At 42.7% G+C, this 17815-nt stretch overlaps 1 protein-coding gene across 5 annotated transcripts in view; it reads left to right on the top strand.

Moving 5' to 3' along the window:
- The window catches only part of ITGB3BP (integrin subunit beta 3 binding protein), a 103972-nt gene extending 93462 nt beyond the window's left edge, over nt 1-10510 (top strand). For all 5 annotated transcript variants that reach the window (XM_030207014.1, XM_030207012.1, XM_030207013.1 and 2 more), the window contains exon 8: nt 10311-10510. In XM_030207014.1, the coding sequence (XP_030062874.1) occupies nt 10311-10363 (53 nt within the window). In that variant the 3' untranslated portion in view covers nt 10364-10510. The remainder of the gene's footprint in view (nt 1-10310) is intronic.
- The last annotated feature ends 7305 nt before the right edge of the window (nt 10511-17815 follow it).

Genomic DNA, 17815 nt, shown 5'->3' with positions numbered 1-17815 from the left:
TGAAAACAAGATGCATCAATATCTCTTGTGAAGGCAAAATGACAAGAAAGTAGACCAGACTGTTCAATCAGTATCGGAGACCTTGAAAACTCCACTGTGTGAATACGGAGTACCAAGTCAGTTAGCCATACCACTGCAGAGAATATATTTAATGAAGAGTTATCACAGATTGTGTAAGCTATGGCCCTGCAAGGAAGAATCTGTAAATTTCTGGTCCTAGATGTTCATATCTTGCCCTCTGATATTACAGCAGAGACAACATCAAGAAAGGTTCGTGGGCATGTGAAGTTTCTAACTTGCACTAATCCTTATAGCATTACTGAATAAATGTTTTCCACATAGATGCCTGTCTTTTGAATACAGGCATAGTCTACTTTATCAGTTATTGAGCACACTGGTACGTATTGTGTATGCATGGGAAAGAGTGGGAAGTAGCAAGTTAGAAGAAGAAAAACCTCTTTGTAAATCAGTTTTGAATATGATTTTCTTAATGATTTTTGATTTTGTCATGTTGCAGATTTTAAACCTGTGTGCATTTTGTAGCTTGATATACCAATGGAATGTCACATTATCATCACATGGCTATGCATGAAATGTATTTACTTTTATACAAACAACATCTGCTTAAAATGACACAGACATTGTTTTTATCAATAGCAGCATTATTTTGATCACAAAAGCAGCATTGTTTATCCATGGCTAGCACTAGCTGTAAACAAAATATTTTTGAAGAGAATATAATCAAAGCTTATACCAGCTGCCAAAAGATGAAATTTAGAGTCCGCTGGATATTGGAACAGTTTTTACACTTTTGGTAATAGCCACACCAAATTCTGTTTATTTAAATCATACTTTCATGACTAAAAATAAGCAAAGAGTATAGTTAAGTAAAAGTTAACTATCTATATATATAAAACTCACCCTCAACGTTCTATTTTCACTGACGTCACTGAAGCCAGGTTCTTAAGTTCGAAGCTCTGAAGCCACAGAAAATCACAGTCTCTGGGCCCCGCCCTCGCGTCAAACGTTATGACGTTGAGGGCGGAGCACATTCTCACCTCCAACGTTCTACTGCACTGTAGCTGTGCTCCTCCCTCGCGTCAAAACGCGATGACGTCGAGGGCGGGGCAGACGTTACTCTATGGGTTCGTACTGCAGGGGCATTGACATCACGCTAAAATCTTCTGTTGCGGCAGGTCAGTGGGGTGGGGGGGGGGCCTTTGGAGAGGGGGGAGCGCCGGCAGCAACGACATCGGTGGGGGTGGAAGGGGGTGCACTGGCAACAGAGACATCGGGGGGGGGGAAGGGAACGGTGAAGGACGCTGGGGGACGTGGCAAAACGGCCAGGGTGAGAGGACATTCGCAGGGAGGCTGCAGGGGGCCAGCGACACAATATAATCGCTGGCTGGCTGGCTGCACGGGGGGGGGGGCAGCAGGAGACACCTAAATTGCAGGGTGGCTGCAGGGGGGGCAGGGGACACAGGAAAATCACTGCCTGGCTGCACGGGGGGGGGGGGGGGCAGGGGAGACAGCACAATCGCTGGGTGCCTGGAGGGGGGCAGGGGACACAGGACAATCGCTGGGTGGCTGCAGGGGGGGCAGGGGACACAGGACAATAGCAGGGTGGCTACAGGGAGGGCAGGGGAGATAGGATAATCACTGGGTGGCTGGAGGTGGGGCAGGAGACACACAACAAATGCAGGGTAGCTGGAGGGGGGGCAGGGAACATAGAAGACTCACTGGGTGCCTGGAGGGGGCGCAGGGGACACAGGAAACTTGCTGTGTGGCTGCAGGGGGGCAAGGGACAGAGGAGACTCGCAGGTTGGCTGCAGGGGGGGCAAGGGAGAGAACGCCATCGGTGGGTAGCTGCAGGGGGGGGGGCAAGGGAAAAAGTATAATCGCTGGGTGGCTGCAGGGGGAGCAGGGGAGAGAGGAGAATCGCACGGTGGATGCAGGGGGGCCAGAGGACACACACTCGCACCCAGCACTCTCGCTCTCTCTCACACACACACACTCGCACTCGCACATTCACTCTCACTGTCTCACACACAGTCAATCTCACACATACTCTTTCAAACATACACACTACAAGGAAAACCTTGCTAGCGCCCGTTTCATTTGTGCCAGAAACAGGCCTTTTTTTACTAGTAAAATATAAAAGTAAAAGTTGTGTATAACTAAAGTATATTTTCCTCTGTGATTTCTGTTTATATTGTTCTTTTAATGTGTAATGTTAACTTTCCATTTTCAAAAAGAGAGGCAGTGTGGGACAAATCAAACTGGAAGGTTCGTGACAACCTTAACCAATACCTTTCATTTCAACAACCACAGTCCCAGGTGGTGCTGGCAAAATGGGTTTATCAAATACAGAACGTAGATTGCATGTACTCTCCCTTCAGTCCCAGGTGCTTAGGAAATGAGGAAAAGTTATTTCATGTAAATCTTCTCAAGTTTAAAGTAATTTTCAGTTCTCTCAAGATCTTCAGGAAGAAGGATCTTACTCCAGACAGACATCCCAATAACAGATATAAATGAGGGACTGCAGAGAAGAGCTGAAATTTTGAAATGGGACAGTATCTCCCAGGCATTCAAAATGAAATTGCAAACAGACATGACTTATTCCTAAAGTTGAATGATATTTCCCAAAATAAATTTTGTTTCATTGGAAAGCAATAGGAAGCTTCCACACTCCTGCTCCAGAAGACCAAGCAAGTGCGGACTGGTTTCAGATGTTTTCAGTTAAAGAGCAGTGCATCAGACTTCTTTATGCCTATCACTCAGTTCCTCTGATAGTTCCTCCAGTACTCAAAATTGGAGGAACCAGAAAATTGTAGGAAAGGTTTTCTGTGTGGTTATATGGAAGAAAGACTTGACCCTTTTACCTGATTTCCATGGTCTGTTACAATAGTTATTCTAATTTTGATCCTCTGGTCTAAGAATCTCATATAGGTATATCAGAGTACTACAAAAACTGGAAGGTTAGTCAGATACTTGGCAGTTAAGCTTTAATGTGAAGAAGTGCAGAGTGATACATTTGGGTTGCAGGATTTGTATATAATAGGAAGAGCAAGACTGATTTGCAGAGACCAGGAGCGAGACCTTGATGTGATAGTGTCTGATAAAGTGAAGCACTGTGGTAAGTCAGTGGCCAAGGTACAGAAATGCTAGGCTGCAAAGACAGAGGCATAACTAACAGATAGAAGGTGGCAGTGCTCCTGTACATGTAATTTTATGAAGCTTCACCTGGAATACTATGTTCAGTTTTAGACTCCTTTTCAAAACAAAAAAATGTCATAAGGTGGAAGAAGGACATTTTTCAGAGAAAACCGTCCAAGTTGTGATTTTCGACATCCCAATTTTTGACATTTTATTTCACAGTTTGTCCAAATTTCAAGGGAGTGTGTTGGGGGCAGGACATGGACAGCACCAAAAGATAAGATGTTTTTCTGTAATAATGGAATAAAATGAAAATGTCAAGGGCAAAAATTAAGGTGTTTTTGGCAAGACCTGTTTTAATCATGACTAAGTGACCCAAAGGTGCCCCAAATGACCACTGGAAGAATTAAGGTGTAATCCCCGACTCCCCCAGTAGTCACTGACCCCTTCCAGCCCCCTAAGATGTGACAGTGACAATACATAGGCTGTATGACAGCTTCAGATATGATGGCTATTCCTATCAGAGCAGCAAGCAGGTCCCTGGAGTCCTAGTGGTTGGTGCAGTTGACTGTAGAGAAGGGAACCCAGGCCTATATCCCACTCCAACTGGTAAACTTGTGGTGGAAAATGTGAGCCCTCCAAAAAACACTAAATATCTACATACAGGTGACACCTGCAGGCATAAGAGCTATTGTAGTGGTGTACAGTAGGTTTTTGGTGGGGGTTTGGAGAGCTTACCATACAACATAAAGGGGCAACAGTGAGATGTGTACCTGGGATCTTTATGTGAAGCCCACTGCAGTGCCCTCTAGGATGCCATACTGCTCTGCTGGGATGTCTGTGTGGCTACTCTATTAGGAATGCTGCCCCCCCCCCCCCCAATACATGCCATTGGCTTGTTTTTGTGTGTTTTTCCCTTGGACCCTTTTTTTTTTTTAATGGTCCTAAAAGATAGACGCAACAAGCACAAAAACGTCTAGCAAATGGCCATTTTTGAAACAAAAAGTTGGACTTTTTTCTGGTTTAAAAATGGTCATGTTTGCTACTGAATTTGGGGATGTTTTTCGCAAAATGTCCAAAATTGGATTTGGATGTCATATTGAAAATGCAGTCCAAAGAAAAGCAACCCAAATGGAACTGGAGGGCTCACAATCTAATTTTGTACTTGAGGCAATGAAGGGTTTTTAAGTGGCTTGCCCAGGGTAACAAAAGAGCAGTAGTGGGGTTTGAACCAGACACCCCCCAGATGTCAAGCCCCTGGTGCTTTAACCACTAGGTGGCCAATCCACTTCTTGAGGACAAATTCAATCCCATTCTGTCTTCCACAGGAAGTATTGAAACATCATTCCACCTTGAACTGGCAGAAATTAAACCCTAAATGTGTGTTGTTTTAAAAATATTTATCTTCACTGTTTTCTCTATCGCTTCTGCATTTGCTGAGTTTAGTCTTGGTTCTGCTTGTACAGCTATTGCTTCAGTTATTACTGTTTAGTTTAGCTGTGTTAAACTGCCTGCAATGCAGTGTTACTACACTCCAACTGGAAAAATAAGCTAGCAACCGCTTAGCCAGTCGTACTCCCTCCTGCGTGAAAAGGAAGGCTTTCTTAATGGTTTATTTAGCAAAGAGAAATGAATGGTGTTACTGTATCACCATAGTTTTAGTGAGCAGATTGCATATGTATAGATTTATTGTAGTTAATCACTCCTTATTTATTTATTTCCAGGCATTTGATACACTCAAATTGAGCCTATACAGGCAACTAAGCGGTTTACAACAGTAAAAACAAAATTATTCACATTGTGAGCTTGTGGGTGGGGGAAAAAATGGGGAAGGGAAAAGGGAGGGGGGAACTCAATAGCAAGGTAGGATCAAGGAAAAAAGAAGATGGAAGATACCTAAGACAATTTAAGCAGAAGGGAAGGCGGAGGAGAAAAGCTTCCAAAAGGGTTTTAAATGACTGAAGAGGCATGTCTGCTCTAGGGCCATTTTACTAAGCAGCGGTAAGCCCCATGGCAGTCTGGAACTACTGCTGCCCCAATGTAGGCGCTGGCATTAGTTGCACCCCCAGCATGCTGTTTTTTCGGTGCTAGGGAAAATAGGTCCCTATTTGTTACTGCAGCAGTTACTCTGTGGTAATCGGGCAGCACCGGGTAACGCAGGAGCCCTTACCACCACCTCTTTGGGTGGCGCTAAGTGCTCCCCCTGGATGGCTATGCGTTAAGTGCAACCTTAACGCATGGCCATTTCTTTTCTTTGACCTTTTTACCTGCTGCAGTAAAAATGGCCGCCGCTGCTAGCACAGGACCCATGCTTAGTAAGAGGGGCCCCTAAGAGAAGGGGACAGATCGTTCCACAACTTTAACTAAATGCTGTTTCATAGGAAAGAGACAACTGGAGGACAATAGGTGAAGGAACACAGAGCAAGTTACAGCTGCTTTTCATTGTTAGGGTAAGAAAGAGTATTTGCTCACCAAGCAGGCTTCCAAAATTCCAGGCAACTATTTTATAGTTTGCTTGTTGGAAAGGCATTTGTTTTATTTTGAAGGTAAAGGGAATTCAGCTATTTTAATTCATCCCTTTGGCTGAATGGCTAGGATTCTTATCATATAGACAAGACAGTCCTCGGTGAATGTAGGATAGTGGTATGGGGGGGAAAAAAAAAAAAAGGAAAGTGTGCAATTTTCAAAGGAGCTTGATCTTTTTGGTTCTTCCAAAATGCCTTGCATACACTTTTTTCTAGTATTTGTCATGGTACCAATACCTCCTGTACTTAACAAGATTAAAGATGTACACTGGGTGGGTCTGGGGTTTTTTTTCCTTGTATTTTTTTCCTTTTTTTATATTGATGGTTTGTATGTATGATACACATTCTCTACACTTTCTGTGTCTGAGGTTGTCTTAGTGTAGTTTACGTAGAGATTTAAAAAAGCTACATTGTGACCCTTTTATCTATTCTTACAATGTTATTAATGACGAAAACTGATGTTAGGCATAAACCTAAATATGACCATATCAAGTTTTTAGTTTATTATAAATCCCTTTGTAGATATATATTTTTTTCTTTTGCCATGCCACCATGTTATGTTTCCTGGCCGTTGAGAGGACTGATTAATTTGTGAGGAAAGGGTCTAGAGGTCTGTTTTACTTATGCTGCTTTGGTTGCATTTTGCTGTTTTCATGGAGGGAATCCCCTTACCATACCACCAAGTAGAAGTTAAAAGTTTAAAACACTGGCAGTTTTAATGACAGCATCATAGTTATACTTACTGATAAGGCATATACATCTATAGCAGACATGAATCCTACAGTCAGAACACTAGGCATTCTTTTCCTCCCCTGTTTTGGAGGGTGTGGCTAAATGGCTTCATTCTTCCAAGTTTAAAACATTTAAATAGCATCGCTTTGACTGCTGCAGCTGTGTGTTTAGGAGGTATAAATTACCAGTTATTCCGACATTACAAGTATCCAGGTGCTGTGTATGTGCTGATGACAACAAAATTGAAAAGACAGACTGTAATAATTCTGACTGGTTTTCTCTACAGAAGGTATTGATTATTTGTGTGTGGTGAGAGATTTGGAAAATTCAATTAAAGGAGTTGTGCAAAGGTTTCATAAATTTTCTTTCCACAGCATGTACACAGACATTGTTGCGTATTAAATCAATGCAGCACTTCACAATATATTTTCTTTGAAACATAAAAATAAATAACATTTAAACAGTTCTGCTTACTACAGAAACAAATTTTATTTTCTGTGAAGCATTTAGTCATGTGCTACCACAGGCGCCTACACATTTGCCAGCTATAACAAATTTTATAGACATTTTCTCCAGAGACACATCTTATATACTATGAATTTTTAAATGAGCAAATGGCGAAGAAGGGATGTCAGCAATATAAAAATTGATCAGTTAAAAGATAAAAGCATAAGTAAAGAGATTTGTATGGTAGCCTTAATAGGTTTTATTAAATAAAAATACTATAAAAAGATAATAATGAACAGCCTGAGAAATAACCATGGTTGAGGGGGAGAAAAATTATTCTGGTAAAGTTTAGAAGATTGGTTGTATATCATTGAAGAGAAGACTGTTCTTTTCCTTGTTGATCTGTAAATGTATTAAGGCAATAGAACATGATGGGGAAAAAGTACAGTACATAAATACTGCCTACCTATTCAGACAAAGAGTGGTCCCAGAGACAAATCTGCTTTGTAAAAGATCTGGACAGACAGTCCTCTGAAATTATTAGTTTCATCTAGAGAACAGTGGCATACAGGCTTGTTTTTTTTTCTTTTATATATTCATAGCTTGCATGTGTGTCGGAATGTAGTCCAGCAAAAAGTTACAAACAAAGTTTCTGTGTGGAAAGTGAAGAACTCATGCTCCGTCTGGCCCTTACAAGTCTCTCTGGATAATTTCAATATATATATCTTTAAGAGGGTTTCTTATTTTTATTTATCTAAAATAATACTCCCCTCCCCCAGGGGATCCAAGGCAGTAAAACCAAGGAGGTTAGATTGAGACAGGAGATGGCACGATGTAAAAAAAGCTAAAGCCAATGAGGTTTGTCTCCCTTTTCCTTCTCCCCCGCACATCTGTCATTCCCGTTCACCCACAACAAAGCAAACAAACCTATGATCTGCTGTATCCACATCATTCTTTATTGTTGGGTAGCATTTTTATTTGATCTCACATATTTTCAAACATGCCGGCTTGTGCAGCATACGGATGAACGTAGAGGAAGTACTGGTTAGGGTAGTAATTAGTTCTAAATCGTAATCTTTGTCTCGTTTGGTGGGGCTGGTTATAAAGGACTCCCTGTATTCATGCAGAGATGTTTTCACCTAGTAAAGGGCCACCAAAACATACACGAGAATCAGGTACTTAACAATCAGAGTTACTATTTATAAGTACAATGTTTTTTTGAACATTGGGAGCATTAATATCTTTTTTGCCTGTGCTTACATCAAAAGAAAAAGATGGTATGTGGGACCTTGCTTCTTTTGTTTTGTGGAATGCAATGGTATGTTGTAAAAATGCACTTGCTTTTTTTTTTTATTGCTACAATTTCACAGAGAGGTGTACTGAATGAGGGAAGAGCTTCCTTCATGCAGCAGTTCTGTCCAGAGTCAGTTTAAATGTGCCAACATTGCCAGTTCAGCACACTATTACCCGCCAAGTTCATACAAAGTTAATTATGTTCAGTGAAAAATAAATATGTTGGCTCAGGCTGCTTGGTATGTGAATATTCCAACACTGTTTTATTATTGCTACCAACTATTACATATTCCCCCAGATTCTATATAGCGTTGCACATGCAAATCTGGTCGTATTCTGGATTTGTGCATGCAACTTAATTAGTTAACAAGCCAATCAGTGCTGATTGCCAATTAAGCAATTGACAGTAATTGGCATTAATTATAATTTACACGCACAACTGTCTAAGCGCATTCTGTAATGTGATGTGCATAGATTCTAAGTCTCATAGTTGAAAGAGGGCATGGGCCATAGATGTGGAATAAGCAGGTCATGGGTGGTTATAAAATCTATACGCATTGTTATAGAATACACCCGGTCCGCGTCTGCATGTACACCGAGTTTTAGCCATGTGGACGGACACTCGGAATATTCTATAAACCACATAGAAATTTAGGCATCTTATATAATAATTTGCACCTCCGTCTGGATACCTGGGTTTGTAACACACATCCCATTGGTCCGCCCTGGCGATGACATCAGAGAGCGGATCAGTGAGAGGGAAGGGAATCCAGCACCAGCCAGCGGAGGTGAGTAGAGAATCCCCCCCCCCCTCTCCGAGTTCCAGCCCCCTCCCCTCCAAGTTCCATGTCCTCCTACCTCCCTCCCTCTCCTCCCCTCTGAGTTACAGGCCCCCCTCCCCTTCGAGTTGCAGGACATTCCTCCTTCCCCTCTGTGTTCCACGGCCCCGTGCCTCCCTCCCTCTCTCTCCTCCGAGTGCAAGCACAACATGTATAGAATGTTTGTACGTTTGGGAAGCTTGCCAGGTGCCCTTGGCCTGGATTGGCCGCTGTCGTGGACAGGATGCTGGGCTCGATGGACCCTTGGTCTTTTCCCAGTATGGCATTACTTATGTACTTAACCTGTCCTCTGGCAGCCCCTCACCTTCCTGGGTGCCGGCTGTAATTTAAAAATTCTTACTTCAGGGTCTGGCGTCTGCAGTGAAGACGAGCGGCACTTCAGACTGCCTTCTCATGTGTCTCAGCTCTGCCTCTGGTCTCGCCCTCATTTCCTGTTTCCGGAAGGGTGGGACCAGAGGCAGAGCTGAGACACATGGGAAGGCAGTCTGAAGCGCCGCTCGCCTTCACTGCTGACGCAGGACCCCAAGGTAAGATTTTTTAAATTGCAGCCGGCATGCAGGAAGGCGAGGGGCTGCCAGAGGACAGGTCGTGCTTGCACTAGGAGGGGACAGAGAGAGAGGGCGTGAGGCGCGGGGGTCTGGAACTCGGAGGAGAGGAGGGCGTGGAACTCAGAGGAGAGGGAGGGAGGGGGCGTGGAACCTTGCTAGCACCCGTTTCATTTCTTTCGGAATCGGGCCTCTTTTACTAGTGTTATATAAGTCTTGTAAGAACTAAATAGCACCACTGTTGAAAATAGATTAGTACATAACATGATTCATTTTATTTTCATCACTTTGGGGCCCTTTTATTAAGCTGCGGTAAAAAGTGACCTTAGCACGCCCTTCTGCACGTCTTTTCTGCGCACTAAGGACATTTGTACTGTAGCCGGAAAATGGCAGATTTTTCCATTTTCTCAATGGCCATGCGCTAATGTTGCAATTAGCATGCAGCCATTTTCTAGGCAGTAAGGGCTCATGCACTAGTCAGCGTGCGGTAATGTGGCTGCGTTGATTGATTTGTGCTGTCACACCCACTCTCCACCCCCAGACCCGACCCCCACCCCCCTCTCCGAGAAAAATATAGGAATTTTTTTAGCATGTGGTTTGTGTGTGCCTGTTGAGATTTTACCACAGGACACTTCGGTGTGTTCCACAGTAAGCATGCGCTAGCACTTACTACAGCTTAGTAAAAGGATGTGATTTGTTTTTTTTCTTAAACCTAGGCCAGAGCTACAGTTTACTAATGTTCTTCTGGAAATTTGTGTTTTATTTCTCCACAGATTATCATCCACCCACCAGCAGTTATGAATTTCTTAAATCAATTATTCATTGAGTTAGATGTGCTGTTGCATATTGTAACCTTGAGAGACACTGCAGGTAATCAGTTTGGGAGTCTTCAATAATGAGCTCTAGGCTTTTAAGTCCGCTTTTGTAAAACTGGCTTTACTATTGGTTCCAAAATAAAGAAGTGTTAAATTCACCTTTATTTTTCTGTTTAACTAAAATGGATTTTTCCACTTAGTTGGGCCTACTGCTTTGTAAGAATGGAGTTGCATAAACTATGACACCGTGCTAGAAATTACATAATACACCCTGTGGTCCCTCATAGCTTTTCACCAGGTTGACATGATGTCATAGTTGCTATCCTGGAAGGGACCCAAGTATTCATGAAACATCCCCCTTTAGAGAAACAGTAGGATTCCATCTAGAGCCCAAACAAGTTTCAGTTTTGATTATGGTGCCGAAACTGGCCCAAAATCTATTTTTGGCCTAAAGATTATTTTAATTTTTAGCCATGTTTTTAGTTTTGGCCAAAACTGACCATGTGTTTTCAGTGGAAGCTGAAAAGTTGTGCTTTGTCCTGTTTGTCTTCCTCCTCCCCACCTCCTGTAGGCCCCCTGGGCCCATCACACTCCATGGTGGTCTAGGGGTGTAGTTGGGGCAAGAGCGATCCCCAATTACTTCTGCCCATATCATGTCTGCCATGACTGAAGCATTGCTCCTGCCCTGACTACACCACCAGGGATTGTAAAGTAGCCCTTGAGCATCTGCTAAGTTTTACCCTGACGGTCTTCTTTAAGCAAAGCATTGGTATTTGTAAATCATTAAAAGTGGACCTTCTGGCTCAGAGTTGTTAAATCTTCTGCCCTTCCCAACCCAGTAGAATGTTCCACACACTCATACAGTTAGGGAAGAAGTGAAGGCCACACAGAGATGAGAAAATATTCCCTTTATTACTTACCAAGCAAGAATACAGACTGTTTCTTTTCTCATGAGGGAGTTACAACAAAGCTGCACAGAAAAAGCCCCTAAACTACATTCTTTAGTAAACACCTTGCATGGAAAGTTGCTTCATGTTATCTTTTCTGCAAGCTTGTCACATGAGCTCGTGAGCCTCTGGGTTACACAGAGGGCATGATTTTTAGGTCTGGTTGATAGCTTCAGGTCTTTGAACCTGTAAATGACAGGGCCTAGTTAGGTTCATTATATACAGAGTGATGACATGGTTAAAAAAATTATATAAGCTGATATTCACCGGTGGGTGGTGAATTATCTAGATTTTTTTAAAACATCCTGATTGGGAAACTCAAAAACTTATATGGTTAGGTGAAACCTTGCTAACCAAAATTATAAACAGTGAAACAGCGCGTTGCAGAGATGTATAGAAACAAATGCGCTACCGGAGTAAGATCAAACATGGAGGAAATTTTTAAAAAAGAGGCATACCTTATCTTTAAAAAGACATAGTACTGTTCCAAGGATAACAGATATACTGCAAAGATGTGCAAATGGAGCACAACCGATGCTTCTAGAGAAGTGCTGTGAAGCAAAGCATTTGAAAAAAAGGCTCCAAAAAGCTAGATATGTTACAGGTAAATTCAGCACATGCGTTAATAGATGGAGGGACAAAATGTTTTCAAAGCATCATGCTTTTAACATATCCTGAACCTGAAAATAAACACCACATGATGAAAAATATACTAGACAAAATCAAATGAAAAAAAATATAAAAGACACCTAGCCTTGTAGTATTAATGACAAGCATAGATGGAGCCAAGTCATGATATGTCCTGCGTTCTTCCCTCCCTTAACCTCCTCCACCTCGCTACTCAAGGAGATTCCACACAGGCCTGTTCCGGGGCTTTCCTTTCTCTGGTTCCTGCCTTCTGCTGTAATTTCCTGTTTTGTGAAACAGGAAGTTGCATCAGAAGATGGGAGTCAGCAGAGGAGGGATGGCCCTGGAGCAGGGTAATCTTGCATCACGACGGGGAGGAAGGAGGTAAGGGAGGAAGAACAAAGGGAGGAGACGCCAGACCCAGGCCATGGTAATTGCGTTTTTTATTTTTTTACCATGGGAGCATGGCTTTTAACCACACCTGTGGGGCAGTAAAAAGTTTTACTTCCACACCCACGGTAAACCAAAAAGTTTACTGCGTATTTACCAAAGTTTACCGTGGATTACTGCAGGTCCCCATGCCATTCTCTATTGGACACCTTTGTTCTAGAGCATCAATATTGACTGCTGCAGGCTAACTGCTCTGTTAGCAAAATTAAAAATTGGGCTAGTAGGCAATGCTTCCTTTTTTTATGACTTTGTGCTGCTTTTATTTGCATTTTAAATTTAAACTTGGGATGCTGCTACCGTGTTTTTCATTTTAAGATACAAAGTTTGAGAGGAGTAAAGATTAGGCATTTGTAGTCTCTTGTAAGAGCACACTGTATTTTTATAGTGCAGCAGAGAAATGCCCTCCTATCCAAATACTGCACATTTAGGGTAGCATTTTAGAAAGGATGTTCAAATTGGAATTGAGACATCTTAACTTCCACTAGTATTTTAGAACAGGATCTTCTAATGATTAGCTTGTTCTAAAATAAATGGAGAAATGGACGTTTGGGTGCAGGTTCTGTGTGAGATGATCATCTATTTTAGAAAAATAAATGTCTATAATATCAGTGGACCAAAAATGGGCACATAAACTTATTATATGCCTACTCATAAATGTTTGTTGTGGATAGCAACATAAATGTTTGTGTCTGAACATCAACGTTTATCTTTTCCATTTTAAAACTGTAAATGTTTATTTTCCTTGAAGCTGTCATAGAGCCTGGTATCCCCTTGCAGTTTGACATCAGGGGGTGGGAGGATATAAGTGGTGGAGGACTAAGTGGGTGACTTCCTCTAATTTCTGTATTGGAGCGATGCTCAATAGGAACATTTTTCTGAAACATAGACATCCTAGGTAAGTGTAAATCCTGATGTAGATATGTTAGGACACCGATGGATGCTTATTCTCCTTCTGAAATGGGGAATAAAGATTACACACACACACACGTCTAGGTAAGTGTAAATCCTGATGTAGATCTGTTAGGACACCGATGGATGCTCATTCTCCTTCTGAAAGATTACACATACACTTTTTTTTTCATACAGATCACTTACTTTATAATTTTTTATTAAAAATAACAATTTTTATTACAATTTTGCTAATAGAGAATTTTTTTCTCTTTCTTCTCTATTTTGCTCTCCTCAATTACCTATTTTATTTACTTCAACATTTGTATCCCGTACTTTCCAAAACTTATTTTGGTTCAGTGTAGCTTACAATAGAAATTTTACAAACAGTTGATCTTACGTTACATCTTAAAATACCTAATACATCAGAATATCTGAAAGCAGAATCAGTTCTTAATTTAAAATTGATCTAACCCGATTTATTATCATCACCAAATAATTTTCTAAAAAAGAAAGCTTTAAGATGCTTACGGAAACTCAAGTAACTTGTCATACTTCTTCATTCTTTTGGTAAAGAATTCCAGCATTTTATTCATTGGAAAACAAATCCCATAGAATATATTGCTTGATATTTCGGGTTCTGACAGCTGGGGAAATGAAGAAAAATTTTATCAGACCTGACACACATTCTGGAGAATATTAAAGACTTTAATGGTATATTTCTCATTTCTCTTCAATTGTTTATATATATACATAGTGCACTCCATTTAAGTGCACGTCGGATAAGCGCATGCTCTGTTTAACTGCATGCCGTACTTCGGTCCCGTTTTTGGCGCCATCAATTTCTATGGGGACAAACTTCGGTTTAGCGCACCACTGATAAGTGCAAGATTCGCTTATATGTATAGTTTAAGACCGCTCCTCTGCAGGAAAGACTCCGCATAAGTGCGCACACAGAATATGGAAGCCGATTGGCACATGACAACCAAAAAGATTTTAAATTTACTGCCCCTTTAACTGCCACAGGCACAGAATGTTGTTAGAGTGTACACTGGAGTCGTCGTTGTTGTCGTTGCGCAACTGTAAGTCTTTAACACTGGCTGAACGAATAGACGTTCTTAAAAAATTAGAAAACAAACAAAGTCAAGCATCTATTGCTAAAGAATATGGTGTCAATCCCAGTCATATTTCACGTATCTTGAAGCAGAAAGACCAGCTTCTGGAAGACTGGCAAAACAATACAAATCCACATCGGAAACGAAAACGGGCGGGAAAAGCTGAGGATGTAGAAGATGCTCTTCTTCGGTGGTTTTCTCAAGTCAGGAGCAGACAGTTTCCTGTCAGTGGTCCACTGCTTATGGAGAAAGCTAATCAGCTAGCTGAAAGTCTTGGACTAAGTGAATTCAAAGCCACTGTTGGATGGTTGGAAAGATGGAAAGAGAGGAACAACATAAAATTCAAGAAACAGCATGGTGAAAAACAAGATGCTGATGACTTTGGTGCTGAAAATTGGGTTGTTTCAGTTCTTCTTACCATCTTGAATGAGTTTGCACCTCGTGACATTTTCAATGCTGACGAAAACGGTCTCTACTGGTGAGCAATTCCTAATGGAACATTCAAACAAGCCGAAAATACAGGAAGTAAAACGTCGAAGGACCGACTGACAATCCTCCTTTGCTGCAAAATGGATGGGAGTGAGAAGTTGGAACCCCTCGTCATTGAAAAGAGCAAACGGTCCTGTTCCTTCAAAAAAGTTAAGCGACTTCCTGTGTCATACAAGGCTAATGCAAATTCATGGATGACTGAGGAAATTTGGAAGCAGTGGCTAAAGAAGTTAGACACTAGAATGCAGGTACAAAAGCATCAGATTTTGTTGCTTTGTGATAATTGTGCTGCACACAGGGATGATGTCAGGCTGTTTAACGTCAAGGTGGTCTTCCTGCCACCAAACACTACCTCTCTGATCCAAGCTATGGATCAGGGCATAATAGCCAATTTCAAACAACATTATCAGGCTCTTGTGCTACGTCGTCTGATGAGCATTATGGATGACCAGACTGGCAAGGATAAACGTGCTGTTGAACTGGCTCGTAATCTATCACTGTTGGATTCCCTACATATGCAGAAAGAATCCTAGAAACATGTTACACAGGCAACCATTGTGAACTGCTACAAGCGGGCAAGCTTTGTTAGGGATGTGGAGAGGGACGATACAGATGCAGCTGTAGCAAACGTGTCAGATGAACAGGCTATTGACATCCCAGCCGGTGTTACTGAAGAGGAGTTACATCACTATGTAGCTGTTGATTATGATCTACAAACAGCTGACGACAGCACTGATGTCGAGGTATGCGCCTACACGCAGGCAACGGCTGATGATGAAACAGATGATGAAATGAGCAGCGAGCACATGCTGACGAAATTCAACAACCTCCTGTCACTTTTGCAAGAGCGCTGGAGAGTCTCAACACCGTGCGGGCCTATCTGGAGGCCACTGGATGTCAGTGCTATGACAGTTTTTACCGTCTGGCAGACGTAGTCTATGGAACTCACAAACACAAGAGTGTACAGAGGACTATGACTGATTACTTCAAGTAACCCTAACGTCAGTTAATGGAGGTTACATACTGTACGTATAATAAACAGTACTGTACATATGTTTTTCAGATGTGAAGCTTATTTGGGTCACAACAGTTAAGTGCATGCTCCGGTTAACTGCATGTATTTCTTTGGTCCCAGACCCTTGCACTTAAGCAGATTGCAGTGTATATATAGGGAACCTCAAAAATATGAAGATATCACCCCGTGTAATCAGAACACAAGATTTTCTGGATCGGGGATACAGAGGCTTTTTCCTCCATCACAGTGTGTGAATTATTGCCACGTTGCTTGCAACCACTCTTTGAAGATTAAGTAACATTGATATTTAATATTATGGTTGAGTCCTATTGAACAGTAAATAATTGCCATTAAGAACTGGATAATTTTTGTATAAACTCCAATTGAATTCTTCTAAGATAGAATTCTTATGGGTTCATACAGAGAATTGTCCCTATCCTCATCATGTTTTGATATGGGATGTATCAACAATGATTACTAAAGATCAAGTATGCAGTCTGGGAGCTGAGTCAGATGTGGGGCTATCCTTTGAAAGTCATATTTGCATGTAGTTAGTTCATCATTTTATTACCTTTGTCAACTCTGAAGGAGTTACTATATCGGATTTTACCCAATTAGTGTATGCCTATGTGATTTATCGCATTGATCATTACAATGTGTTGTTTGTAGGTCTGCTGGAAAAAAGCCTTACGTCCTGATCGTGACTGAATAGATAGGGATGGGCTTGAGTGTAAATTTTAAGGGGCTTTGATGTTAGCTTCAGAACTTTTAGTACAAGAAGAGTGCTGGGCAGACTTATACGGTCTGTGCCCTGAGAACGGCAAGGACAAATCAAACTCGGGTATACATATAAAGTATCACATATCAAGTAAAATGAGTTTTTCTTGTTGGGCAGACTGGATGGACCGTACACAGTGGTGTGCTGGAGCCGGCTCTTAATTTTTTAAAGATCTTGCGAGCCGGTTGTTCAGCACAGCGAGCCGGTTCCGGTAAACGAGGTAAGCATGGCAGGAGGGCGCCACAAGCCATGCTTACCCCATTTACCTCACTTCCCACCACTGCCCTCATTTGCCTGCGCCACCCAGTGATTCTCTCTCCCCTGATTACCTCCGTCGAAGCAGCCACGTCATTGAAAGTTAGTTCCCTCCGAGTCCCGCCTTCTGACGTCATTTCCTCTCTCCGTGAGGGCGGGATTCTGAGGGAACGAACTCGAAGGGAAGGCTAGAGACGGGCAGGGCTTTCAATAATGTGGCCGCTTCGACAGAGGTAATCAGGGGAGAGAAGAGAATTGCTGGGTATGGGTGGCTGGAGGGGGGGCAGGGGAGAGAGAATCGCTGGGTATGGGTGGCTGGAGGGGGGGCAGGGGAGAGAATCGCTGGGTGGGTGGCTGGAGGGGAGGCAGGGGAGAGAAGAGAATCGCTGGGTATGGATGGCTGGAGGGGGGCAGGGAAGAGAAGAGAATCGCTGGGTATGGATGGCTGGTGGGGGGGCAGGGAAGAGAAGAGAATCGCTGGGTATGGGTGGCTGGAGGGGAGGCAGGGGAGAGAAGAGAATCGCTGGGTATGGATGGCTGGAGGGGGGCAGGGAAGAGAAGAGAATCGCTGGGTATGGATGGATAGAGGGGGCAGGGGAGAGAAGAGAATCGCTGGGGGGCCTGGCACCGGGGTCTCTCCTTCTGCTCCCAGGCCGCCGGCGCTGCAGTCCCCGATCTCACCTGCCTGTCCTCGGCTCTGTCGACAGCCCCCGTCCGTCCGCCAAGGGCCCCCTGCATTCAAATCGGCAGCGCCTCACCTCCATGTGAAAGCAGCAGGATCACCTCCCTTTGGGCCCTCCTTCACTGTGTCCCGCCCTCGTCTGATGTAACTTCCTGTTTCCAGCAGCGCCGGCAACCTGAGAGCAGGAGAGGGAGGCGACAGTGGTAGCAATTGGGGG

The sequence above is a fragment of the Microcaecilia unicolor genome, chromosome 6 (assembly GCF_901765095.1).
Source record: "Microcaecilia unicolor chromosome 6, aMicUni1.1, whole genome shotgun sequence".
NCBI classification, from domain to species: domain Eukaryota; kingdom Metazoa; phylum Chordata; class Amphibia; order Gymnophiona; family Siphonopidae; genus Microcaecilia; species Microcaecilia unicolor.
Note: the sequence above shows the minus strand (reverse complement) of the source record. Positions and strands in the feature narration are given on the sequence as shown.